This window comes from Pogona vitticeps, chromosome 1, assembly GCF_051106095.1.
Source record: "Pogona vitticeps strain Pit_001003342236 chromosome 1, PviZW2.1, whole genome shotgun sequence".
NCBI lineage: Eukaryota > Metazoa > Chordata > Lepidosauria > Squamata > Agamidae > Pogona > Pogona vitticeps.
In genome coordinates, this window is record NC_135783.1 from 146,790,455 (window position 1) to 146,813,370 (window position 22,916).

General features: G+C 37.4%; 2 protein-coding genes and 1 non-coding gene across 3 annotated transcripts in view; 1 reads left to right on the forward strand and 2 right to left on the reverse strand.

The window, feature by feature from the left end:
* CTNNA1 (catenin alpha 1) overlaps positions 1 to 22,916 on the reverse strand; it is an 88,992-nt gene that overhangs the window by 40,167 nt on the left and 25,909 nt on the right. Inside the window, exon 7 of the mRNA XM_020788057.3 lies at positions 15,975 to 16,178. Coding sequence (XP_020643716.1) covers positions 15,975 to 16,178 — 204 coding nt within the window. The remainder of the gene's footprint in view (positions 1 to 15,974; positions 16,179 to 22,916) is intronic.
* Positions 1,427 to 7,473, forward strand: LRRTM2 (leucine rich repeat transmembrane neuronal 2). The gene is made up of 2 exons (XM_020788058.3): positions 1,427 to 1,514; positions 1,808 to 7,473. Exons 1-2 carry the CDS (start codon positions 1,511 to 1,513, stop codon positions 3,352 to 3,354), a joined length of 1,551 nt encoding a protein of 516 aa, XP_020643717.2. The 5' UTR covers positions 1,427 to 1,510; the 3' UTR covers positions 3,355 to 7,473.
* On the reverse strand, positions 18,186 to 18,349 carry LOC140703316 (U1 spliceosomal RNA). Its single transcript, XR_012082755.2, has one exon. It is a non-coding gene; the product is annotated as a U1 spliceosomal RNA (small nuclear RNA).

Sequence of the window (22,916 nt, forward strand, 5' to 3'; positions counted from 1 at the left end):
GCATATGTGATCGCATTGGAATGTTTTAGATAGGGAAAACATCGCATTGCGATGTTTTACAAACAGCTGATCGTCGGTTCCAAAATGGCTGCCAGGTCAACAAAATGGCCGCCCGCAGCATTTTTGTGCCCTGCCCTCACTTACCGGGTGGCGAAAATGGCAGCCGGATGGAGCATTCCCCGCATAGCGGTGAGTTTTTCCCCAACAGGAATGCATTAAACGGAGTTTAATGCATTCCTATGGGTTCCCCCCGCATAGCGACAAATCCGGATAGCGACGTTAATCCTGGAATGGATTAACATCGCTATGCGGGACACCACTGTATTTATAATCTCTGCCAAATGAACTGAAAAGACTGATGTAACCACCTTTCACCTACAAGCTGAGTAGCACAGGTTATTCCTATCAAATGACTTCTTGCTAACAGGGAAGAAAAAGTCTGCATACATCCTCATTAATCTATTTCAAGGCTGCCATGGATATTTATTAATCTAGTTTCATCGAAGTGTGTTTGCTTCTTCTTACATCCTATCTGAAGTATTCAGAAATATAAACAAGAGCATTAGTAATGGACATTTTTAAAAAATAGATCTGAAGTAAAAAAATTCTATTAAAAGATTTTGCATTTGGTTGCATTTATTTCGAGGCACATTTACCAAAATCCTGCCTTCTCAAGTTACATTAAATAGCTTCCTCCTTTTTAGCTAGATTCTTTATTTTTCTAGTAATGCTGATCACTTTTTAAGCTTTCTTTGATGGATCTCTGTTAGCCCTTTTAGACGGAAGAATATCAGTAGGACCACCGCACAACCGAAGTCATGACCGTGACTATACTTCACAAATTCTACCATATGGCTCAAGGTTGGACTAACAAGCATGTAACCTGCAAAAGAGACCTCTGCAAAGTCATTCCTATTCCTTGGATGTCAAATGAAGAATTCTTACAGTTAGGTTTTTCCTCTTAGTGGTAGTCTAATCTCACAATTCACAGTATGCACCACAGTGCCTTAAACTGCAAAGCTTCTGGAAAACCCAAACAAAAAGGAACGTCACAAGGTGACGTCAGCCTATATACAGTTGTGTGGTCGCAGCACATAATCAAATGCGTTCCTGTACCGTATCCCTGAAAGCCTTTCAGCAAATGCATTCAAGCGACTACAGAAGCTTCTCTCAGCAATAAGCCACCCATCTGCCATCAACAAGTTAAGACAAAAAAAGAAAAAAAAAGCCATAGCTGTGGAAAGTGCTTTCAATTAAACAGCTGTATGGAATAAAAAACGGAGGAATTCAATCCAGCGCTGATCAGGAATTAACAGACCTGTCTTCTGAAAATCAAGGAAATGAATTCAAAAGGAATATATGAGAAAGGGGATGTGAAGTCATTTTTACTCTAACATCCGTGGACAGTAGAAGTATTTATTAAAAGGCTGTCAACATTAAAGCTTTTCACAGACTCACTGTGTTGAGTCTAAAACTACGACTGAATGCAACCTCCAACGTACTCAAAAGAATGGGTAAGTTTATACATTTCAATCTATTGTACTATGAACTGTCAATACTGCTTTAGAAACGCACGTTAGCAACAATAGTTTTGTTTTGTTTTTAAAAAAAGACAACTTGGAAATGCCTGTCGGTAATTTCAAAATTTAAAATAGATGTTCTAAATGTTCATACCAAATATGTTTTAAATGTAAAGGATCTGAACAATTTAATGCATGTTGTTATCTGCATTTTTCTCCTTTTTATTGTAAACATACATCTGATAAGAATATCCTATTTTGTTGTTTCCCTGAACTATATTCTGCAGGCTTACATTTCAAGTGGCCATTAGGGGCTCCTATGCTGGCAGCACTATATGCAATGAGTATTGTTTTTAAAATGCTGCCTGCCTTGGGCACAGCTTGTCCGCCAAAATGCCGTTGCGAGAAGCTGTTCTTTTACTGTGACTCTCAGGGGTTTCACTCAGTGCCAAACACCACTGACAAGGGCTGTCTAGGTTTGTCATTGAGGCACAATTTTATTATGGAACTTGAAGGGGATCAGTTTGCAAGCTTCAGTCAACTTACTTGGCTTCATTTAGACCATAATCAAATTGACACTATAAGAGAAGATGGTTTTCAAGGACTGTATAAACTCAAGGAATTAGTTTTAAGTTCAAACAAAATCTCTTATTTGCCAAACACAACTTTTAGCCAACTGCTTAACCTGCAACATTTGGACCTCTCTTTCAATCAATTATCTGCTTTGCATCCTGAATTGTTCTATGGCCTTCGCAAACTGCAAACCTTGAGTTTACGTTCTAATTCCCTGAGGACTATCCCAGTCCGTCTATTTTCAGACTGTCGTAGTTTGGATTTCTTGGATTTGAGCACAAATCGCTTGCGGAGTTTGGCACGCAATGGATTTGCAGGATTAATCAAACTGAGGGAGCTTCACCTAGAGCACAACCAGCTGACAAAGATTAACTTTGCTCATTTCCTACGGCTAAGCAATCTGCACATGCTCTTCTTGCAGGGGAATAAAATTAGCAACTTGACATGCGGGATGGAATGGACCTGGGGCACTTTAGAAAAGCTAGATTTGTCTGGAAATGAGATCAAAGCCATTGATATGACAGTTTTTGAAACGATGCCTAATCTTAAAGTACTCCTAATGGATAACAACAAGCTAACAACTCTGGAGTCCAAGGTTTTATATTCACTTAAAACTCTAACTACGGTGGGCCTCTCCAGCAATCCCTGGGAATGCAGCCCCAAAATATGTGCATTAGCCACATGGCTGAGTGGCTTCCAAGGTCGGTGGGAACACTCCATACTTTGTCATAGCCCAAACCACACCCAGGGAGAGGATATTCTAGATGCAGTTTATGGTTTTCAGCTTTGCTGGAATTTATCAACTGTTGTTACATCCATTGCTACAACTTACAGAGCTCCAACAACTGAATACACAAAAAGAATAAGCTCCTCAAATTTCCATGTGGGAGACAAAGAAATCTCAACTACTACAGACATACCCACAACCACAGAAGAGCAGTTGCCTGAGCCAAACAATGCCATCTTCACCCAACAGGTAATTACAGGAACAATGGCTTTATTATTTTCTTTCTTTTTTATCATTTTTGTAGTGTTCATCTCCAGGAAGTGCTGCCCTCCCACATTAAGAAAAATTAGGCAGTGCTCAATGATTCAAAGTCACAGGCAACTGCGATCTCAAACACGGCTACATATGTCAAACATGTCAGACCAAGGACCATATAATGAATATGAACCTACCCATGAAGGACCTTTCATCATCATTAATGGCTATGGACAGTGCAAGTGTCAGCAACTACCCTATAAAGAATGTGAAGTGTAATATCTACAGGTAATAAAAACAGATAAAACTTATTTTAAATTGCAGGGATCCAACACACTGATTTTTTAAAAAAAACATGTTTAAAAAGCCTGGATTTTTCTAGGCTACTTATTTGAGTGATAAAGTATTTAAAGTTTTTTTTTAAATAAATCCATAATATTTTCGGTGTCAAAGCAGCAATGTTTGCATTAAATTTGCACTCCTGGTGTTTGGAAGTCTAAATATGCTCAACCCAAAATATGTAAACTGCTTCATGTTATGTAATTATATATGTAAAATCTTCACTCTCCAGCCTTCAAATTTTATTTAGAAGAACAGCTTGAATGAACAGATATGATTAGGTATATATTTACATGAACCAATGAAAAAAAGAATATTTTGCAAATTTGATGCACTATAGCTATGATCCCCAACATTTCAGCCGGATCGACTGTCTTTGAAGTAGAAATTTAAGAATTGTAATTTGTTTTTTTGTTTTTTTTTTAAGAAAAGCTGATTCTCAGACACATGTTCTACAGTGGAAAGGTGTAGAAGAGGAAAGATTAAGTATTATTTTCAATGAGTTCATATTCAGAGTTCTGGTTAACCAAATGTTCGGAATTAAGAAAATAGTTGTTGACACTTTGGAATAAATCAGGATTATAGTCACTGCTTCAAAATACCAACGTTATGCAGATAATTGGTAATATGCAGTTTAGTCCTCAAGGTTCTATTAAGCCTGTCTTTATTTTAATGGGACATTTTAGACTAAGATCCAATATACGCTTTAAAAATGAACACAAGTTTTTTTTTATAAAGCAAGCACAGAAAACTAACCTCTTCCTGTTCTCTACCCTTGTTTGTCAATTTCGATGAGAATTCTTTTATGAATTAGGAAATTCTCCAGGTTAATACATAACCCTTGCAGGACAAGTTCTAAGATACCACTATGAAACCCAAATCCTGGATAATTTATATATCAATTATGTTTATTCAAAATCAAGTCTCACTGACAGGAATTTTTAGCCAAGTAAATGTACTCGGTATTGTACCCAGGGTAGAGCATGAGTATTTTAAACTATGAGTTAGATATAAAAAATGGTTTAACTATAATATATTCTTTGGAATGTTTTACCTCACAGAGAATGCTTCAGACATAACATTTAAAGCAGTACAAAACTACCCTGAAAAATGGACAGTCAATTTCTAGTGAAAAACACTGTATCCAGAGTGTGTTATGGAATTAAATTTATTGTGCGTATATGCAGTTTGAATATAAGTCCACTGGGGAGAAATTTAGTGTAACTTCTCAAAAATCATGCGCACATAACCAAAGCTATAAAACTTGGAGGGGGGGGATGTATATATGTAGGTCTAAAATACCATGTCAAGCTCAATAACAACAACAACATTTACAAGTATACAAAAGAGAAAAGAAACATTGGTGCTTGGATTATTCGACTCAATATATAACATTGTGTGTTGTACTATGGTGCAAAGTCTTCAGTCAAATCAGACTCAAAATCCATTTTTATATGAATATTAACCCTTTGTGAAGTATTTCGATAAATTATCACAGTGCTATGAGATGAAGCGAGTGGTTTGGAGATTTTAGACTTCAAGACCAATGAGTCAATACCCAGTATCCATTAGCTACAGCGTTTTATATCGGGCACTATTTTAAATTAATACAAAGCTTCCTATATAATTATTTTTCTAGTTATCTTAAGTCACTGACTGTTTACTATTTGAGTAAAAACAGATGGGTTAATCTCTCCATGTAGTAAACTATTATTTTAGCCATATAATGTATATTCTATGCATCTGGATAAAGGGAAATGTTTTCTGTGTTAAAACACTGCATCCACCATGAATCTATTAAGTATATCTTCCAAAAAAAATTATGTTTCAATGAAACTAATGTTACAAACATTAAATTTATGCGATTGTCTATGCTTCAGCTCTCCTCCAATTACACAGGCATAGATCACTTCACATCTTGCCAACAAATCAGTTGTTTGTGACTGTGCATGAGGGTTGACAAAGCTGTATATGTTGCAAAGAATTACAGTACTTAAAACCAGAGGCTCCTTCCTCCTACTTATAGGTTGCAGAAGGCTTGCTACTAGTAAGGATCATGTACACTCACTATATGCAGCAATAACATATGAATTCTTTAGTATTCAGTAAACACTGATTTGAGTTATGCTGCCCTCTGAACCCCATTAAAACAATCATGGACTCCCCAAAATGCTTTCTGCATCCTTCTGAATATCCCCATACAAATGTAGCTCAAGGTTCTCTCATTACTTTTTCTAGCTGTAAAACAGGAGCTGTGCCAACTAGCCGAACCTACTAGCTGGCCAAATTCTCTGATAGTCTCCAAACCCTCCCAATGAGACAATTTCTTCAGCCTTTTGCAGAGGTACCAGTAGCATTTTCTGTTGCCACCACTACCTCTTCTACCCAAAGAACATCTATGAAGGATTTTTTATACTAACATGCTTATTGCAGGTTAGGATACCACTGAATGTGAGGAACTCTGGATATAGGCTGACATGTTTTCACTGTTCTCTTCAAAAGCTCTCAGTGTAGAATTTACTCCTCCACATACCAGATCATTTTATTCTATTCTCCTTGCCAATATCCAGCCAAGTAGAATTGAGTGTTATTTTTCAAGACTCAAAGACCAGAGTACATAAATTGTCCCTTCCTCCACAGATACCTATGTTGCTAAAAAAAACCCCAACATGTCAACATTCGGCTGCTTTAACAGAAATGGAATGTATGCCATTCAATATGAACTCTTGATTATTCAAACCAAGGCCAACAGTGAATATTAAATCAAACAAAAGGAACTGTATGGCCTGCATGATAAATCAACAGTAACCACCAAAATAGACCAATTTCACCAACAATAAACTTTATACAGCAAAGCCACCCAATAGTTAATGTCTGCTACATTTCTCAATTCTGTTTTCTTTTCTAAGAAAAAGGGATGTTTTCCTGCATGGCAAACTGGCCATTCAAATTACATCCAACCTATTATTAGTAGCAATGCCAAATATTATTTTACCAACAGTTGAACATGATGAAAACCAGTTCAAACATGCAGACTTATGCTGGTAATAGGGTCAACCAAGGACCTGAACACGAAGAGCCGTTACAGATACGAACCCCAGCACTGGCAACAAATCAATACATAATTTTTAACATGGACAGTTCATACACACCTGAGACACATACAAGTATTGACTAATCACGTAATGAGAGATGAAGTGACGTACACATATTTATTAATTGATCCAAAAGCTCTGGCATACCTCACTGTTATAAAACAATTGTAGATTTTCCCAAACACTTTATTTTATGGCTTGGTTTATGGCTCCCATCTAAGGCTTCTGTAGTTTTTACTTAATTTCTAATAGCAGCATGCCATCATCAACAGCTTCTACAGATGGCACTTTGACACTAGTTACCACAGTTGCCAGAGAGAAAATAATCAAGTTGACCCATTTTTTAATTTATCAAACCACTCAGTAAATAACAATGATGATCAGAATCCTCCTCATCAGCAAAAATTATTATTATCAACATATATGCCCTTACTTTCAAAAGTTAAGATCTGTACAAGCAAGTTTCAGAATTAAAATTCAGTGCATGTGGGAAGAAAGAGACTATGAGGATAATTATATTCAATATTACAGTTCTTTATACTCTGAAGACATGAGACACAAAATTTACTTCATTGTCATCATCTTCCAACTACTAATAATGCTAAAGGTGAACCATAGTTTTAATATTGCAACAACTACTGGTGGGTGGGTGAGAGATAGTTTATTGGGGTATAAAATAATGCAAAATATGTCACATGATAAAATAATAATAGAAACAAAATGGTGGCCACATCCATGGTGTAAATTTCAACAGTCTTTGCTATACTTCTGGTTCATGATTTCTGTTATTACTACATTTTTCCCTGGAAAGTTTCCACAATGCTGAAATTATTAACAGACATTCCAAATGATTTGTATTAGTAATGTTCCATAATGCATATTCTGGTGGAAGAGAGAGATTCATAATGCAGTTAAGTGCAGTGTACAAAAATAAAAAAATAAAAAAGTGTGCATACTGTAAAAACAGAAGTTGCCTCTTTTGTGGTGCCGTTTCAAAACTAGAAAAACTAAGCTTTTAGCTTTTTCTGTGACAAGCAGTCTAAAAAACAAGCAGTCTTGTTCCTGCAATACAAGCAGCCTAGAAATACTTCCTTTTAGTATGAAGGCTTTTTTATTGCCATACAGATGTTATATCTTCCATTATATCTCAATGAAATTCTACTGCTCAGTAAATTCCCAGTACTAACAGTATATATGATGTCGAGTTACTAATACAATCTCTTTACATAAGACACACTGGGAAAACGGACAACTGTTGTAGAATAGTCATGAGGTCTGCCCAAGATTTTCATGAATACAATTTGTAACAGGCTCTCATATATTGAATTGCAAGCATATAAAGACTAAAAATCTGAGCTAAGATGTGCAGTGCGTACATTTATATATTTCTGTGAAATATTTTCTTATTTAGCATGTTCTCTTGTAGAAGGAAGTTACTTATCAGAGTTAACATGGAAACAACTTTCTGTTTCTAAGAACTCTATCTTCTCTAACAATGTATACCATAATGAAAAGCAGATATGCTACAAACAATAATGAATAAATACCAAGTCACATCTAGAAACTGTTATTCTGTGCTATGCTAATATACACAAGAGAACATTAAGATATTAGAGCTATTCATATTTTATCAAATTTTCAAAATACACAGATTTTTGTTGGCAACAACAAACCTATGACAACATGCATGTGCACTGTGCCAGAATTTTAGAAATGACTGCCCCCATGGAAACAGGCTATTCTAACAGCAGCCATTTCTCCAAAGCAGTATAAGAAACAACTGCAACTTTTTTTTAACCCAAAGGACTCTTCCTCTTGAGGAAGCCTAAATCTCATTCAAATCAAATACTTTTCTAGTACACACAGTTAGACTTGGATATGAAGTAAGAATTTCCTACTGCCATGCAAGTTACCTTCACCTGCAAACATATTAAGCTGGTGAAGAAAAATACTTACTGTCCTTCAAAATCTTTGCTAACCCAACAGGCCATTTGCCTCTAACTGAAATAGTTCTGTAACAAGATTACAAGTATTTCTGAATTTTCCACTTTTATTTGCAGGAAGTTGATTTATTGAGGATTTTATTGAAACATCAAAACAGCAGATTGTGAAGCAGTCTCAAATTCTATTTCCCATGAACAAGTTTTTGCATTAAGTGACAATCTTCTCACTTCAGTGACCTGGATAATAAAAACATGTTGCATATGTAATTCTTAAACCCATCTCTTACCAAATGCCTCTATTTTTGAAAGATATAATGAACAATTGAACAAAGGACTACAACAAGAAAGAAGCAAAGTGATAAGATCCCATTACAGCGGTACCTCGACTTGAGAATGTCCCTACATACGAATGATTCGAGTTAAGAACAGCTCCATTTGCAAAAAGTTGCTTCGACCTGAGAACGGAGCCTCAACTTAAGAACAAAAACAAACAAACAAATAAACCCCAACATTTCCTGCCCTTTTTTGACCTAAGTTCATCTTAGGTCAAAAGAAGGAAAAAAATCACCCCCTAGTGGTAGATTCGGATTCATCAGCTTTGAATTAGTTCCTATGGGGACTAATGCCTCGACTTAAGAACAGCGCCTTGACTTAAGAATGAAAAACAACAGATACGGATTAAATGGTTTTCAATGCATTCTTATGAGGTACCGCTGTAATGGGATCTTATCACTTTGCTTCTTAATATTTTAAACTGAAAATCTAAAGTTTCTAACATGCACAAAAAGAGCTGGTTACCTGGAACCCAAGCCTAAATCCTTATAGATAAAAGTCTTGGAATCCTATTGGATATACTTTTAAACGTATTTAGGAAAATAATCTCTGGTGATCTAGGAACAAGTACCATACAATGTTAGGTATGAAGAAGATTCCTATGTTTATTTGGCATGTCTTTAATGCCTGTGAATGCTGTTAATTGTTTTGATAACTCTTTTAACTTAGGTAAAGCAGGTCTTGTCCTCTTTTCATAAACAGGAGCCAAAGAAGTGCAAATGATTCAATTTCCTGACATGCAAACTTAAAGCAGTTAGATTTCAACATGCCTATAGATTCGAATTTTCAGTGCCTTCCTCTAATGCCACAGCACAGGACAATTAGCGTTCTCGGTTGTTGTGCCTATACATTTTTTGGGGAGAGAAGAGGGCGACTGGGCCTGAACACACTTTTCTCCTGTCTTAAAATGAAAATGTAACACCTTGGTGTGGTTCTAACACAGTGCTAAACTAAAGTTTTGCACTGGTCAAACACTGGCCTTGTCAGTTCTCCCTCTTTCCTACAAAGCTGCATTCAGGACAGTAACATATTTTTCTTTTAACAAGCCATAGTGCCCTATATATTATTTATTTACTTAAAATATTTTTACCCCCACCTCTCTCCTTAAAATGGATCCAATCCAAGGTGGCTTAACAGTATTTGTGTCTAGACACAAGCATACTATGGTTCACTTTAATAATGATTCGCAAAACAACCCAATTTTGACTTGTTTATGAAGCAAAACTGTTAAAACAGACATTACTTGGATTGAGAAGCAACAGTATATTTAACAGCTTAAAAACTGAAGTAAAATCATATAATCGCCTCCTTGCAACTGTGTCAGAGGATCAGGGAGGAAGACCGTATGCACAAGCCTGGGGCTCATAAATTTAATGCTGAACCACAGGTTAGCATTAAACCAGGACATCATGAAAAACTAGAGGGAGTGCTCCAAGCAGAGATGTGGCGAACTAAAAGAGTTGACTATTCAGTTTAGAAGGGGATTATACCACAAAGGTATAAGAAACAGAACTGAGAGTAACATATCAGAAATATGTTTGGTGTTCATGTATTCAAGATTTATTTAGTAACAGATAAACATGGAACTTTGCTTTAGGGCAAACACAGCAACAGGCATGCTATAAGAACAACTATTTTGAGAATTTTAAGCTTATTCTTCATTTCACTTTCTAGATCTCTCACTTTAGTACAACTTTTCTTTATTCCACTGAAGCAGAGTTCCAAACTTAAAAATGCTTAGAATCCCCCAAAATATACACCAAGGACAAAGCACTCCACAATAGTTACCTATCTGGTTTGCAGTACTCTTTATTTTGCTTCTACTTTGAAAAGTACTGGGTGTTTGCTTAACATATGTGCACCACATGTCTGTACATTCTGGATTATGATAACAGCCTGAATTATGTCATGCTCTGAAATAATCTACCCTCTCTCAGGAACACACTCTCTCCTGAGCACTAACTAAACATCTGTCAACGTTACTTCTTGACTGCAATATCTAATGAGGTCTCCTGTAGTTCTTGAGCTACTTGTGACAATACAGAGATTAATTTACTGAAGTCCAAAACTTCTGAAGGGGGCTGAGAACCAGAAGTTCCACCACTTCACTTTCTCTGTTTCCTTTGTGGCAAAGGGCAGGGAGAAGGGACTGAATCTTGCCGCTTCTTGCATATTACTTTTGAAGAAAATTACACTTGTGGAAAACCAGTTCTAGAGCTCCCTGAAATTCACTGCAAGTGAAGGGGTACTTATCTTGGGAAAACTAGGAAAGAAATTTGGGTCAACCTGGTCAGGGCTGAGGAACAGCATAATAACTGTAGTGGCATATCAGTGGTAGTATTCACCATCAATGTTCTGCTTTAAAACATGATTTTGATTCAGCATGCTGAAATGCTGATGAACTTTCCATATGTGTCAGGCCCACACCTTAACCCCACCCCCAGTAAAACTGGAGTTTGCAACTGCTGAAGAGTCCCAATTATGCGAATAACATATCAGAATTCTGTCTTGACTTTTAAATTATTATTAAATTGTACAAAATAAGCAGCAATTTTGTGGAATTAAAGGGATCATTATTATTTTGCAACCTATCACATCACTCTTTAGTATATAAAAACAGGTACACTGTGCTAGACATAAAAACAGCAAAAGAAGTCTGGACATGCTAAAAGTCTACCTAAATGCCATTATGACAAATCCTCCCTTTCTTTTTCTGAAACTGGCAGGAATATTCAAATTTGGATTAAGATATCAGGAACTACTTGCTGTTCACAACTAAAGTCCCAGCAGATTTGCCCAATTTAGGACACATCTAAAGTCCTTTTTTCAAATGAAAGCTGTATTGCTGAGGGGTGACCAAGTGAGTTTTTTAAAAAATCAGTTTCTATTTTCTTACTGGGGAGAATACACATTGTCTTAAAACACAAATGCCTATAGCGCAGCAACTTTCTATGCACAAGCATATCTGTTGAATATTAGACTGTCTTAGATGACATTTTACTGGGTTTCCTGGGCTGACATTTTATCATTAGGTTTCTTATTAATCCAAACACTTGAACTGAAAATGAAAATGTCATGCTGATTTCTCAAAAATTGCATTTATGGATATTATTGTCTGCTACAACTGGATGATCTGGAAGTTGGTGAACATTAGAAGAGGTAGAAAGCAATTATGGATTATGTTAGTTGAGATCCAAAGATAATGAATGAAGGAGCTGAAAAGAAAGTGACTGATTTTCTGTCTGGCAGCAGCTATCAATATGTCCTGCCTTAGAGCACCCCAAGTAGAGCACATATATCATCCACAAGGGAAAAGCTAAAAACCTATACAAAAGTAGTAGAACAAGCACACTGAGCTTTAGACATTGGCCATTATTAACAGTATTAGGGAAGCCTATGTCTTAATGAAGCAGAAACTGCCTTGTCAACTGTGAACACAGAAGAAATTAAGGAATGCTTTAAAAGAAATAGCTACTGTGACTCTAACATTTGCACTGTTGCAGATACTTCTACCTGTAAAATGTCTTGAGACAGAGATCTCACCCTTTTCTCATTCCTCTAACTATTGACCTTTAGTGTACTTTGTTGCTTGCACCTCAAATTGTGTTAACAGTTCAGTTCATTACAATCGTGTACTGCCCATCTTCTAATCTAGTTATTACTTTATAAAGCCTGTTCTCTCATATCACAAATACAGTGGTGCCCCGCATAGCGACGTTAATTCGTTCTGGATTAATCGTCGCTATCCGGAAACATCGCTATGCAGGGGCGAAAACCCCATAGGAACGCATAAAACTTTGTTATCCGAAGATCCTCCATAGCGCCGCCATTTTCACCGCCTCAGTAAGCAAGGGCAGCATGCGAAAATGCTTGTGGCGGCCATTTTGTTGATGTGGCAGCCATTTTGGAACCGCTGACCAGCTGTTCTAAAAACATCGCAATGTGAAGATTGGTAAGCGAAACGCTTACCGATCATCGCAATGTGATCTTTGCCCTATCTAAACAGATTTGTCATTAAATGGTGCGCTCGTTATGCGTGGCACCACGTAGTTAAGTTCTCATTGGCTTTTCACATACAGCTTTGCTATCCTATTAAAGCTGAGTGTTGAAGTACATTCTTCCACTAATTCCATCTACATGTTGGATGATACCCTCAAAGAACTCCAGAACTGAGTTTTTATTTTGCAAAAATAATTTTGGTTCTTCCTCAACCAACATTTTCTGTCTGAGAATTCTGCTTCTTTCCACTTTAACCAGAAGAGAAACTGGGCTGATGAAACTTCTCTTCTTATTCTAGTTGATGAGATTTCATTATCAATTTTTACATTTTTGAAAGCTTTCCATGTATACGTCCCAACCTTCTCTGTGAAACAAAAATAAAATCCAAATTTCATGCCGCAGCTATGCACACTATGTCAGGGCATCATGAAGTGGAACTCAGCAGTAAGAAATCCAGAATTTGGAAGTAAATTAGATTCAAATCTCTGAAATTAGCTTCTTTTAATTCCTACTTCATTTATAAAATGTCTTAGAAACGGAAATATAAACTATTCAAATTTCAAACAAGCCTTAAATCAGAATTCTGGCTTTAACTAAATCAACTCTTATTCAAATGTATTCTTCTACAGTGTGCCAGGTCCAATGGCTGTACCACAAGCAACATCTGAGTGGTATGAAGCGCTGGAAAGAGATAATCTATGTTATAGACCAATGAGTAGACATCAATGAATTTCCTTTCTCATTTCCAAGTATTTGCATTATATTTCAGCATTTCTAAGATTTACAGAAGAGCTTAGTGTTAGAATATCTACACAAAATGTTCCTTTTCTATGTGTAATTATAAGAAACTTAGCTTATCTGGAAAGTAAAACTGGTGCGACTCTTATAACTCATATGAAATTATCTAACCTGCAAAGCAATTAAACAGACGACAGAGGTTTGATGGTGAACCTTTTATGAATGCAGTAAATGGGTGTAATACTTTTTACAGCCCTAAGGCACCTGGGTTGAAATACCCCATTAGCCTTTCCCTCTTCCCCTTTTAGTTAGTCTTGGTTATTTTGACATATCGCTCCTGTACTTCTCCATATTTACAATATTTTACAGAAAGGGGGCAATTTAAAATTTTTTCCCACTTGGCTGAATATGCACTACCTCTCTGCTCCCAGACGTTAAATCATCACAGGATGATTTTAAATACTGCTCTTATGTCAATTAATTATTCCTTGAGTTTTTTCATGCAGGCAGTGTTTTATATTATACATTCCTTTGGTTGCTAACATCTTTATACTTTAACTGAAAGAAATCCTGCATCTCTTAAGGAAAAATGTATATGAAATATTTATAACACCATAGTTCTTCTCAAAGCCTTAGCCTTTCTTCTAAAAAGGGGCTAGTTGGCTTAGCAGAAAACACTATCTAAGAATCTATGCCAAGTGTTTTCCTGTCTACAGTATTAAGTCAGAAATGCAGTACAGTATCACCCATCAGCAGTAGTACTGTCACACACAAAGACATCTCCCAACCATAGGACTTGTTGCTGCACATTTCTCTTTTTCTCTCTCCCTCCCATTTCCTTTCTGATCATGCTTCCCCTTTCAACCTCTTCCTCTATGCTATTAATATCTTTCAACTTTTCCTTTACTTCCAGCCCAGTTCCCTCCCACCTATTTTTTGTAATTCCTTCTCCACTTCCCACCTAAGCCTAACCCTAAACAGCAATTTAATGATGAAGAATTTGTTTTACTCCTTTGATTTTTGTTGCTTTGTTTTGCTCAAGTTGAGGTTGGGCTGGAGGTCACCTCTGATTGCAGCTATGAAAACCAATAAACAACAGCCAGTTGCTGAAACAAATAATTTATCATGAAGCATTTCACTTAACTAGCCTTCTGAAGAAGCTGCGAAAAAATACTGGCTAATCTACAAAATGTAAGAAAGCTTATCACATAAGGTTCAGGGGTGTATACCCAAAATACAGTTCTTTTCTAAGCAAGAGCTAGCTTACAATGCAGCTCCCCAAACTGCTCACATCTTTTCTTCCATTATTCTCCTTGGCATGATCCTGCAACAATAACATTGGCACCCCTCATTTGTTGCTTGAGCTAAAGCAAAGTTTTTTTTAAAAAAAATTGTATTTGCAAATTATCATTGCAATGTGCCAATATTCCCTAGCTATAAAAATATTTGATATTCTTATTCTGCATTTGATAGAAGATAAAGAATTTTCAACATATTATATTAACAGACAAGGAGCAGCCATGACACTTTCAGTTATCACACTGAAACGTTTTACACTATGTGGAATGAACAGAAACACTCTACAGTATTTGCAAACAGATTTCATTTTTTTCATTATTTCAGTTAAGCTAGAAATGGAAGAATATACATCTTTAATTATGAAGTCATTTCTGAACTGCAAATATGGTAACTTTTTCAGTCGCTTTGATCCCCATCATATACTCATATATATGTTTCAAATAACACCTGATGAACAAACTGAGTAATATAATGGACTATGTGAAACCTTGATAAGACATGTCATTATGCACTGCCATATCTCTAAAGGACAATATATTTGTAACTATCTATATCTTATGGGAAAATGCCATTTGCCCAAAGTGGAAGTTGTGTGGCAGAGAGAAAGGGGGCTGCTTCACATTCAGGAATAAAGAATCATACTATTAAAATGTTGCATTGCTGGCAGACTTGCATTTCAGGGCAACAACTGTGCTGTTTTGGAAAAATAAGTGTGGTGCAAATGTTTACAAGGAAGAGACAACTATACTTCATGATTACTACACACTGCTGTCCACTGCTGTATGTTTGCCACATTTAAGATCCATTTCAATCTCTGTTTTTGTACAAAACAGTAATTATACAATTCTAGATTGTAAAACATTAGTTTAGGCCTAGAAACCGTTCTACTCCAGAAGACCTTATAACATACCTGAATTTCCTCCAACCTTTAAGTCAAACAGCATGGATTATTGATGATGTTATACTGTTACAATATGTTATACTGATATCTCTGGGACAATAGGGGGATAATGGCTTAATCTGGTTTTTAGACATATTTATAAAGAGATGCTATCTATTCAAATGCAAGCCTTACAGTTTCACTGTTCCTCTTAGAACCATGAAGTTCAATAAAAACAAAAAATAACACACAACACAGACAATGGTTACTCACATTTCCCATGTATTCTGAAAGGAGATCTTGCAAGGCCTGTCGCACTGCATTACACTCTGCAACTATGCGTTCCCGTCGGTCATCACGTGTGCAGGATGAGTCAGCCATTAGGGCTGCACCACTAATGATGCTCTCCAGGCGCTCTTCCAGGGAAGGCCTGAAACGCTCCTCACTGAAGTTCAAAGGATCCACAATAATTTGTTTCTGTTCAAAAGAAAAGTTTACGAACTCTTAATAAGTGATATGCTACTCTGGATCAGCCTTCCTGAATACTTCTGAGGGGAATACAGGGTCATGATAGGGAATACAATTCATATGTGACAACGACAGTGCTGGAGACATTATACTGAACATGTTGCCCAGAATTAAGGAGAATTAATCTTTTCCATCATTATAGATATAAAACAGCAATAAGCTCAAAATCTACCTAGTTTCCCAATTCTCCTTAATTAGACTGGAAAGAACAAAGTACTACATCATCAACTTAATTCCTTCAGGCAGAGCAGACTTTTCAGTTTAATATGTAGCAGTTCAGGTTATACCAAGTTAGAGCCACGCCGGTGATTCCGCCATCCCCAACCCCCGATTATTTCTGTGTTAAAAGCTGGCTTCTGACAAGATGTTGGGATCTGTCAATTCCAGAAACTTCTAAATGGTTTATGTTAGCATACATCATGCCCATGAAATGTGTCTCCTAAGCACTTAAGAACTAATACTCATTCTGCAAGTTTATTACTGAAAAGAGTTTTGCTGTACCCAATTATCCTTTATAAAGGTTCATATTTCTGACGATTAACTAGAATGCACTATCACATATCTAAAGTTTAGTACTGTCAGTTATAATCACTGCAAATATTGCATAATAAAGCCTCATGTGACAGAATCCCACTATCACGCCCATCATTCCCACAAATAATCAAACTCCATGTATCTGAGAGTGACTGTTTCTTTTTCCTCCTCTGTCACTTTGCCAACACAGCTGGAAGAAGTGTCATTGGAAAAGTGAGAGGAAAGGAATGTTAAAAAGTTGTATGTTGAAAATGTAATCTTTTATTTGAGACAATAATTACTGTGGGCTGTCAAGTCAATTCTGAATTATGGCAACCGTTTTCAGGGATTTCTAAATAGAGAGTACTCAGAAGTGATTTACCATTCCCTTCTCCTGGGACTGTGCAGTTTTGCCCAAGGCCATACAGGCTGACTCTTCTGAGAGGCACAGGAGGGAATTGAACTCCCAACCTATGGCTCCACAGCCAGACACCTAACTCATGGAGGCTTTTGAGGTAACATTTACTAAATTTCCCTTCTCTCTGGAAACAGCTATGGAGATAGCAACTCTGCAACAGCTTAATGCGTAAACTCTGACTGACAAAACCGGTGCTATTATCAGCCAAATACACAAAATCCATCTCCCTCCTCATACATATTCCCAAAATCCTATCCAACAGTACCAAGTTACAGATGTTCCAACAATGCCAGTTCAAAATATCTTACTGCCCCAACTATAGATGAAGGAGTTTGGAGAATTGCAAGAATAAACCCAAGCTGTTAATTTCAACTGTTTCTTTTAAAATAAATGTAGCATTATGCTTTCTGTCAGGATACAAGTGAGAATTAGTAAAATAAACCAAAGTTTTAAATGAAGTTCTTAATTTAAATTGGACTTTTAAAAAACATTATTTTTAAACTTTTATTGTTAAAATTATTTCTGTTTTGAAATACAGTGGTGCCTTGCAAGACCATTTTAATTCGCTCCGCGGAAATTGCTGTCTTGCAAAAACATCGTCTTGCAAAACGCGATTCCCCATAGGAATGCATTGAAATCTATTTTATGCGTTCCAATGGGGGGGGGGGAATCGCTGTCTTGAGAAAATTGTCCATAGAAAACATTGTCTTGTGAAATGTAGTTCCCCATAGGAATGCATTGAAATCTACCGTATTGGGGAAAAGCAGTCCCCTCACCTGCACTGCCTTTGGAAATGCAGTGGGGCTCAGATGGCCCTCCCCCTCTTTCTTTTCCAGCAGCAAAGAAAGAAGGTGAAAGGAGTCAAAGCAGCCCCCTGGCTCCTGATCATGGTGACTCCTTTTGCCCTGATCCTTTGCCACTGGGGAGAAAAAGAGGGAGAATGCAATACAAGACATCACCAGGACTTGCTGCCTTTGCAATAGGTCCTGATGAGGGAAAAAGAGATCAAAAGGATTCCAGAAAGACCAGGGAAAACACAAATGCAATCCCCCACTACCACAAGTTATGCAGTTGAGTTCCCCACATTTGGGGAAATCACAGGGATCAGCACACCTGAAGTGCAACGGATGAGCCTCACCCTGGGAAAACCATTTTCATGACCATGGTATTTCCCCTGCAAGGTGTGAGTTGGAGTGGCCCTTGCACCTCCTGCCCCCTTCTGTGCCCTGTCCCTCCAAGGCATGGTGACCCCCCCCCCGACTATACCTTCCGCTCAGAACAGGGCTGCACAGCCTCAGTCCCACCAGAGGCCAAGAGAGCTCCTCAGTGTTTTGGGGTGCCCCGCGGGACCCCATCAAGGGCTAGGTGTTCCTCCCACAATCCTCTAGTGCACAGGTATTAGCATGGCAGAGCAGCAATGTCCAATGCAGGTGCCACAGTGAGCAGCCTCTCGTGCTGGTTTGGAGGCCTTCTGGCACAGTGGTGGAACTGTGGGAGGCTTCTGGGTGGGGGTGGCTGAAGAGGTTTTGAACCATTTTTTACAGTATTCACTCCATAATACACTATGGAGTGAAAAATACGGTAGTTAATGCATTCCAATGGGGGTGGGGGAAACCGTCTTGCGAAGCATCGGTCAAAAAAAAAAAAAAGCGTATTGCGAAGCATAGACCAAAACATCGTCTTGCGAAAGACACCCATAGGAAAAACAGTCTTGTGAAGCGCCACAGCAATCACAAAACCCCATCGTCTTGCAGATTAATCATCCCGCGAGGCAATCGTCTTGTGAGGCACCAATGTAAAACCCTATGTAATGGATGCTTGAATTTATAATATGTTACAGCTCAACAAATGATCTTACGAATAATGAAAAAAGGATTGTAATTTCTAATGTTATATGATGACAGAAAATATTCATTCAAATTTTTGGTAAAGTTTTGTAAACAGGGTCCAATAATTCCTGGATTACAGCTTCAATTTAATGAGATTATACAAATTCTTATTCGGGGGGGGGGGGGAATCCTACCTCAATCACCCCTGGTTATTTTTATATAAACAATACAAAAACAGAAATAGTCATGCTAATGCATAATATCAAATTCAAAGCCCATAGGTTTATTGTGTTTATCTGAACTAAAAGCCCAGAATATATTTTTTTCCAACATAGAATTTTCCAGAATTGTCATCACACCAAACATTTTGGCGGCTCTCAGTTGTATGCACATGAGTCCCAAACCACACAGTCAACTGTAAGCCACTTTAGATACCAGAGCTGCTGTAGTATCTTGGAGCATTCATGATCATACTAATTTGGGTGGACAGATAAAAGATATAGTACCCTTTTGTGTTTCTAACAGATCCATAAATTGGCAAAAATGAGGACCTTGTACAGAGGAAATTCTGCTTGGCTTACAAAACAGTTTATATAGGACTGAAGGACAAGCACATACTGCTGACTAAGAGGAAAGTGGAAGAGGAAGACTTGTCAACAGATTTCTCTCATTTGTGTTCAGGAACCCCTTTGAAAGGACATGCAAATCCTGGTACCTCAGTAGCTTCTCTAAATTCTAGAATACTGTAGTTCTAAAAGCCTGGAAAAAAATTAGGATCAAAGCTCCACAATTCCCGCCAGAGCTTGAAATGGAAGGGTGTGTGTGAATCTTTGGAAGGACTGGAAAATATAAATAAATCCCAAACCTCGTGTTCCTGCCTCCCTGCACAAGAATAATGAAAATAACTTTTTGAAGTGTTACTATTTGATAAGACATTGCTACAGATATTCCATATTGTAACTTTTCAAATAATTTAGATTAAATATTCAAAGATAAAAAATACACTAGCTGTGGATTATTAAACAATTAACACTGGCAAGATTTTCATGCTGGCAAAATAATTTGTAATGTTCTAAAACAGTAGTTCTCAACTTTGGGTAACTTGGGTGTTCTTGGACTGCAACTCCCAGAATCCCTGGTGAACATAGCTAGTAGTGAAGATTTCTGGGAGTTGCAGTTCAAGGACATCCAAATTACCCAAGGTCAGGAACCACTGTTCTAGAATGCAGAAACCTCTTATTTGGTCCAGGGTTAGAGATGGTCACCAACTGCTGGTTCATCCTTCGGACAAACAGGTGTTCAGCAGTTCCCAGCGCCGCCTCCTCCGGTGGGTACCCACTCAGGGGCAGAGCTCAGAGGAGACAGGAAAGATGGGGCACTTCTGAGTGGGCTCCTGATGGAGGCGGGGCTGGGAAGCACTGAACACCAGTTTGTCAAAGAACGAACATGCAGTTCATGCCCATCTCTATGCAGGGGTACAGATGTGAAAATCAGTAAGATTGCTTCATCAATATGGTACTGAAGCCTTCATACAGCATCAGCTAAAATATGGATAAATGTTTGAAAACGGAACAACAAAAGGTGAGAAAACCAAGACATTTGTTTTAGTTTGTTTAAACATTTTAATTTCTGAAGCACAAAGAACAACTTCAGATGACAAACTAGAAGTCTTTCAAATGTTAAGTGAAGACATTAACCATATATATGGCAGCTGTGTATTTTAAATACATTATATTTTGAGACAAAGGAGGAAAAATAGATGTGGTTTCAAGATACTTAATTCTGTATTCAATTATTTTAACTGTAACAATGTTTAGCATAAACAAGCCCTGCTGAATTCAATGGTACTTATTCCTAGAAAAATTAGCATATACAGTGGTGCCTCGCATAACGTTTTTAATTGGTTCCAAAAAAAAAAACCTTATGCGAAAAAAACTTTATGCGAAACACCATTTCCCATAGAGATGCATTGGAAACCGGTTAATCCGTTCCAATAGGCACGGATTGCCGTCCTTAAGCGAAAAAACCCATAGGAAACATCGTTAAACGATACAATGTATCCTCCATTGGAATGTATTGTAGCTGACTCAATAGGTTTCAATGGCTTTGCGAAGTCAATTTTTGCAAAATTAAGTGTGTCATAAAAGGGTCAAAAATGGTTTTAAATGCTTGGATTAGCTTCTGCACCCTCTAAAACGGATGCAAAAGTTAATTTGGCTTTGATCTGACTTTTCGTTAATTAATGGTGAATTTTTTTCCCCCAACTTTTGACAGCTGTCAAAATCTGACAGCTCCATTATTTCCTATGGGGGAAGAAAAAATTCACAAAAAATTAATGAAGACTCAGCAACTGTTCTAAATTCTTGGGTTCGTTAGAGGACCCCCTAAGTTGTGTGCAAACCTGATTTGGCTTTGATCTGAACTTTCGTTAATTTTTTGTAAATTGTTTTCTCCCCCATAGGAAAGCATGGAGCTGTCAGATTTTGACAGGTCCATTGGTTCCTATGGGCCAAAAAACAAAAATTCACAAAAAATTAACGAAACGTCAGATCAAAGCCAAATCAGGTTTGCACATGACTTAAGGGGTCCTCTAACGAATCCAAGCATTTAGAACCGTTTTGGACCCTTCTAAGACACTTTTTAAATTGAAAACAAAAAAAACGTTAAGCGAAGCAGGGGACCTAAAACCAAAAACGTTAAGCGAAGCATGGTCCCAAAAACGCTATGCGAAAATCGCCCATAGGGAAAAACGTTATACGAAGCACAATCTGCCTCTGAAAAAATAAACGTTAAGCGAAAAAAACGTTAAACGAAGCAAACGTTAAGCGAGGCACCACTGTAGTTGCAGACTGTGTACCATTATGATAATGTGTTATGTAAGAACTCAGTATTAAAATAAACTTCTTACATATATTTACAGGAACATTCCTTCCTATGTTTTTAATCTAAGATGAACTTCATCAGTCTGAGTGTTAAACATTTCTGTATCTGACATCACTGAATATTGTCCGTTCCCAGGTGGAGTCCTGTGAACAGTGCAACATCACTGGATGCTGTCTGCTGCTTCTAAGAAAAAAAATATCCTTCCTTCTTTACATTTATCACAATATTGATAATAATATCAATATATTCTATTCTAAGGAGCTTATGATCTAAGCTTTTCTTTCTCAAACTCCTGTCTAGTCCTTCCCTTCCCAATTTATCATATTATGCCATCTCCTCCAATTCACATTTTGGCCCCTCTTTCCAATCTTAATGCTCTTGCTCTACTCAGCCTCTCAGCCAGATTTAGTACATAAAACTGGATTGCTTGATGACTAAATTAAAAGGGTAAATACCTTCATTTTCATAAAATGGCATTAAGGATAGAGCCACAATTTCTGTACATTAAGATGTCTGTAACTTTTACAAGGTATAAAAATTTAAAGGTTGGAAACGTGCCCTTCTGCTTATTTTTCTCAGATAAACTATTACATATGTTGACAAGGCTATATGAGCAACAGTTTTAGGAAGCAGTAAATGGAGGAGGCTAGGCCTATAGATAAAGGGGGAAATGTTGGAGGAAAAAAAGGTGTTTCAGAACAATTCATGTACACAGTTGAATAGACAGAACAGACTGCACTATTTAGTAGAATACAAAGAGAAGGGAACATTGGACAGCTTATGATGAACAATGGGCAAATGTGCACATTTTGCTAGTCAGAGGGATGTGTATGTACATTGATCTCCTCAAGACTGGTAAAGGATGTGGGAGCTCATCCCTGTTGCACTAAATCTCGGAATGATTCTGAAAGGAGCAGGATATCTTAGTACTTTCGAAGTATTTCTAAGACTCAGGACTGAGTCTCAGGAAGTCCCAGACTTTCCCAAAGAAAAGGATGAGGGACACTGATTCAGAAACTATACTCTTCTCACAGGTGACCACAT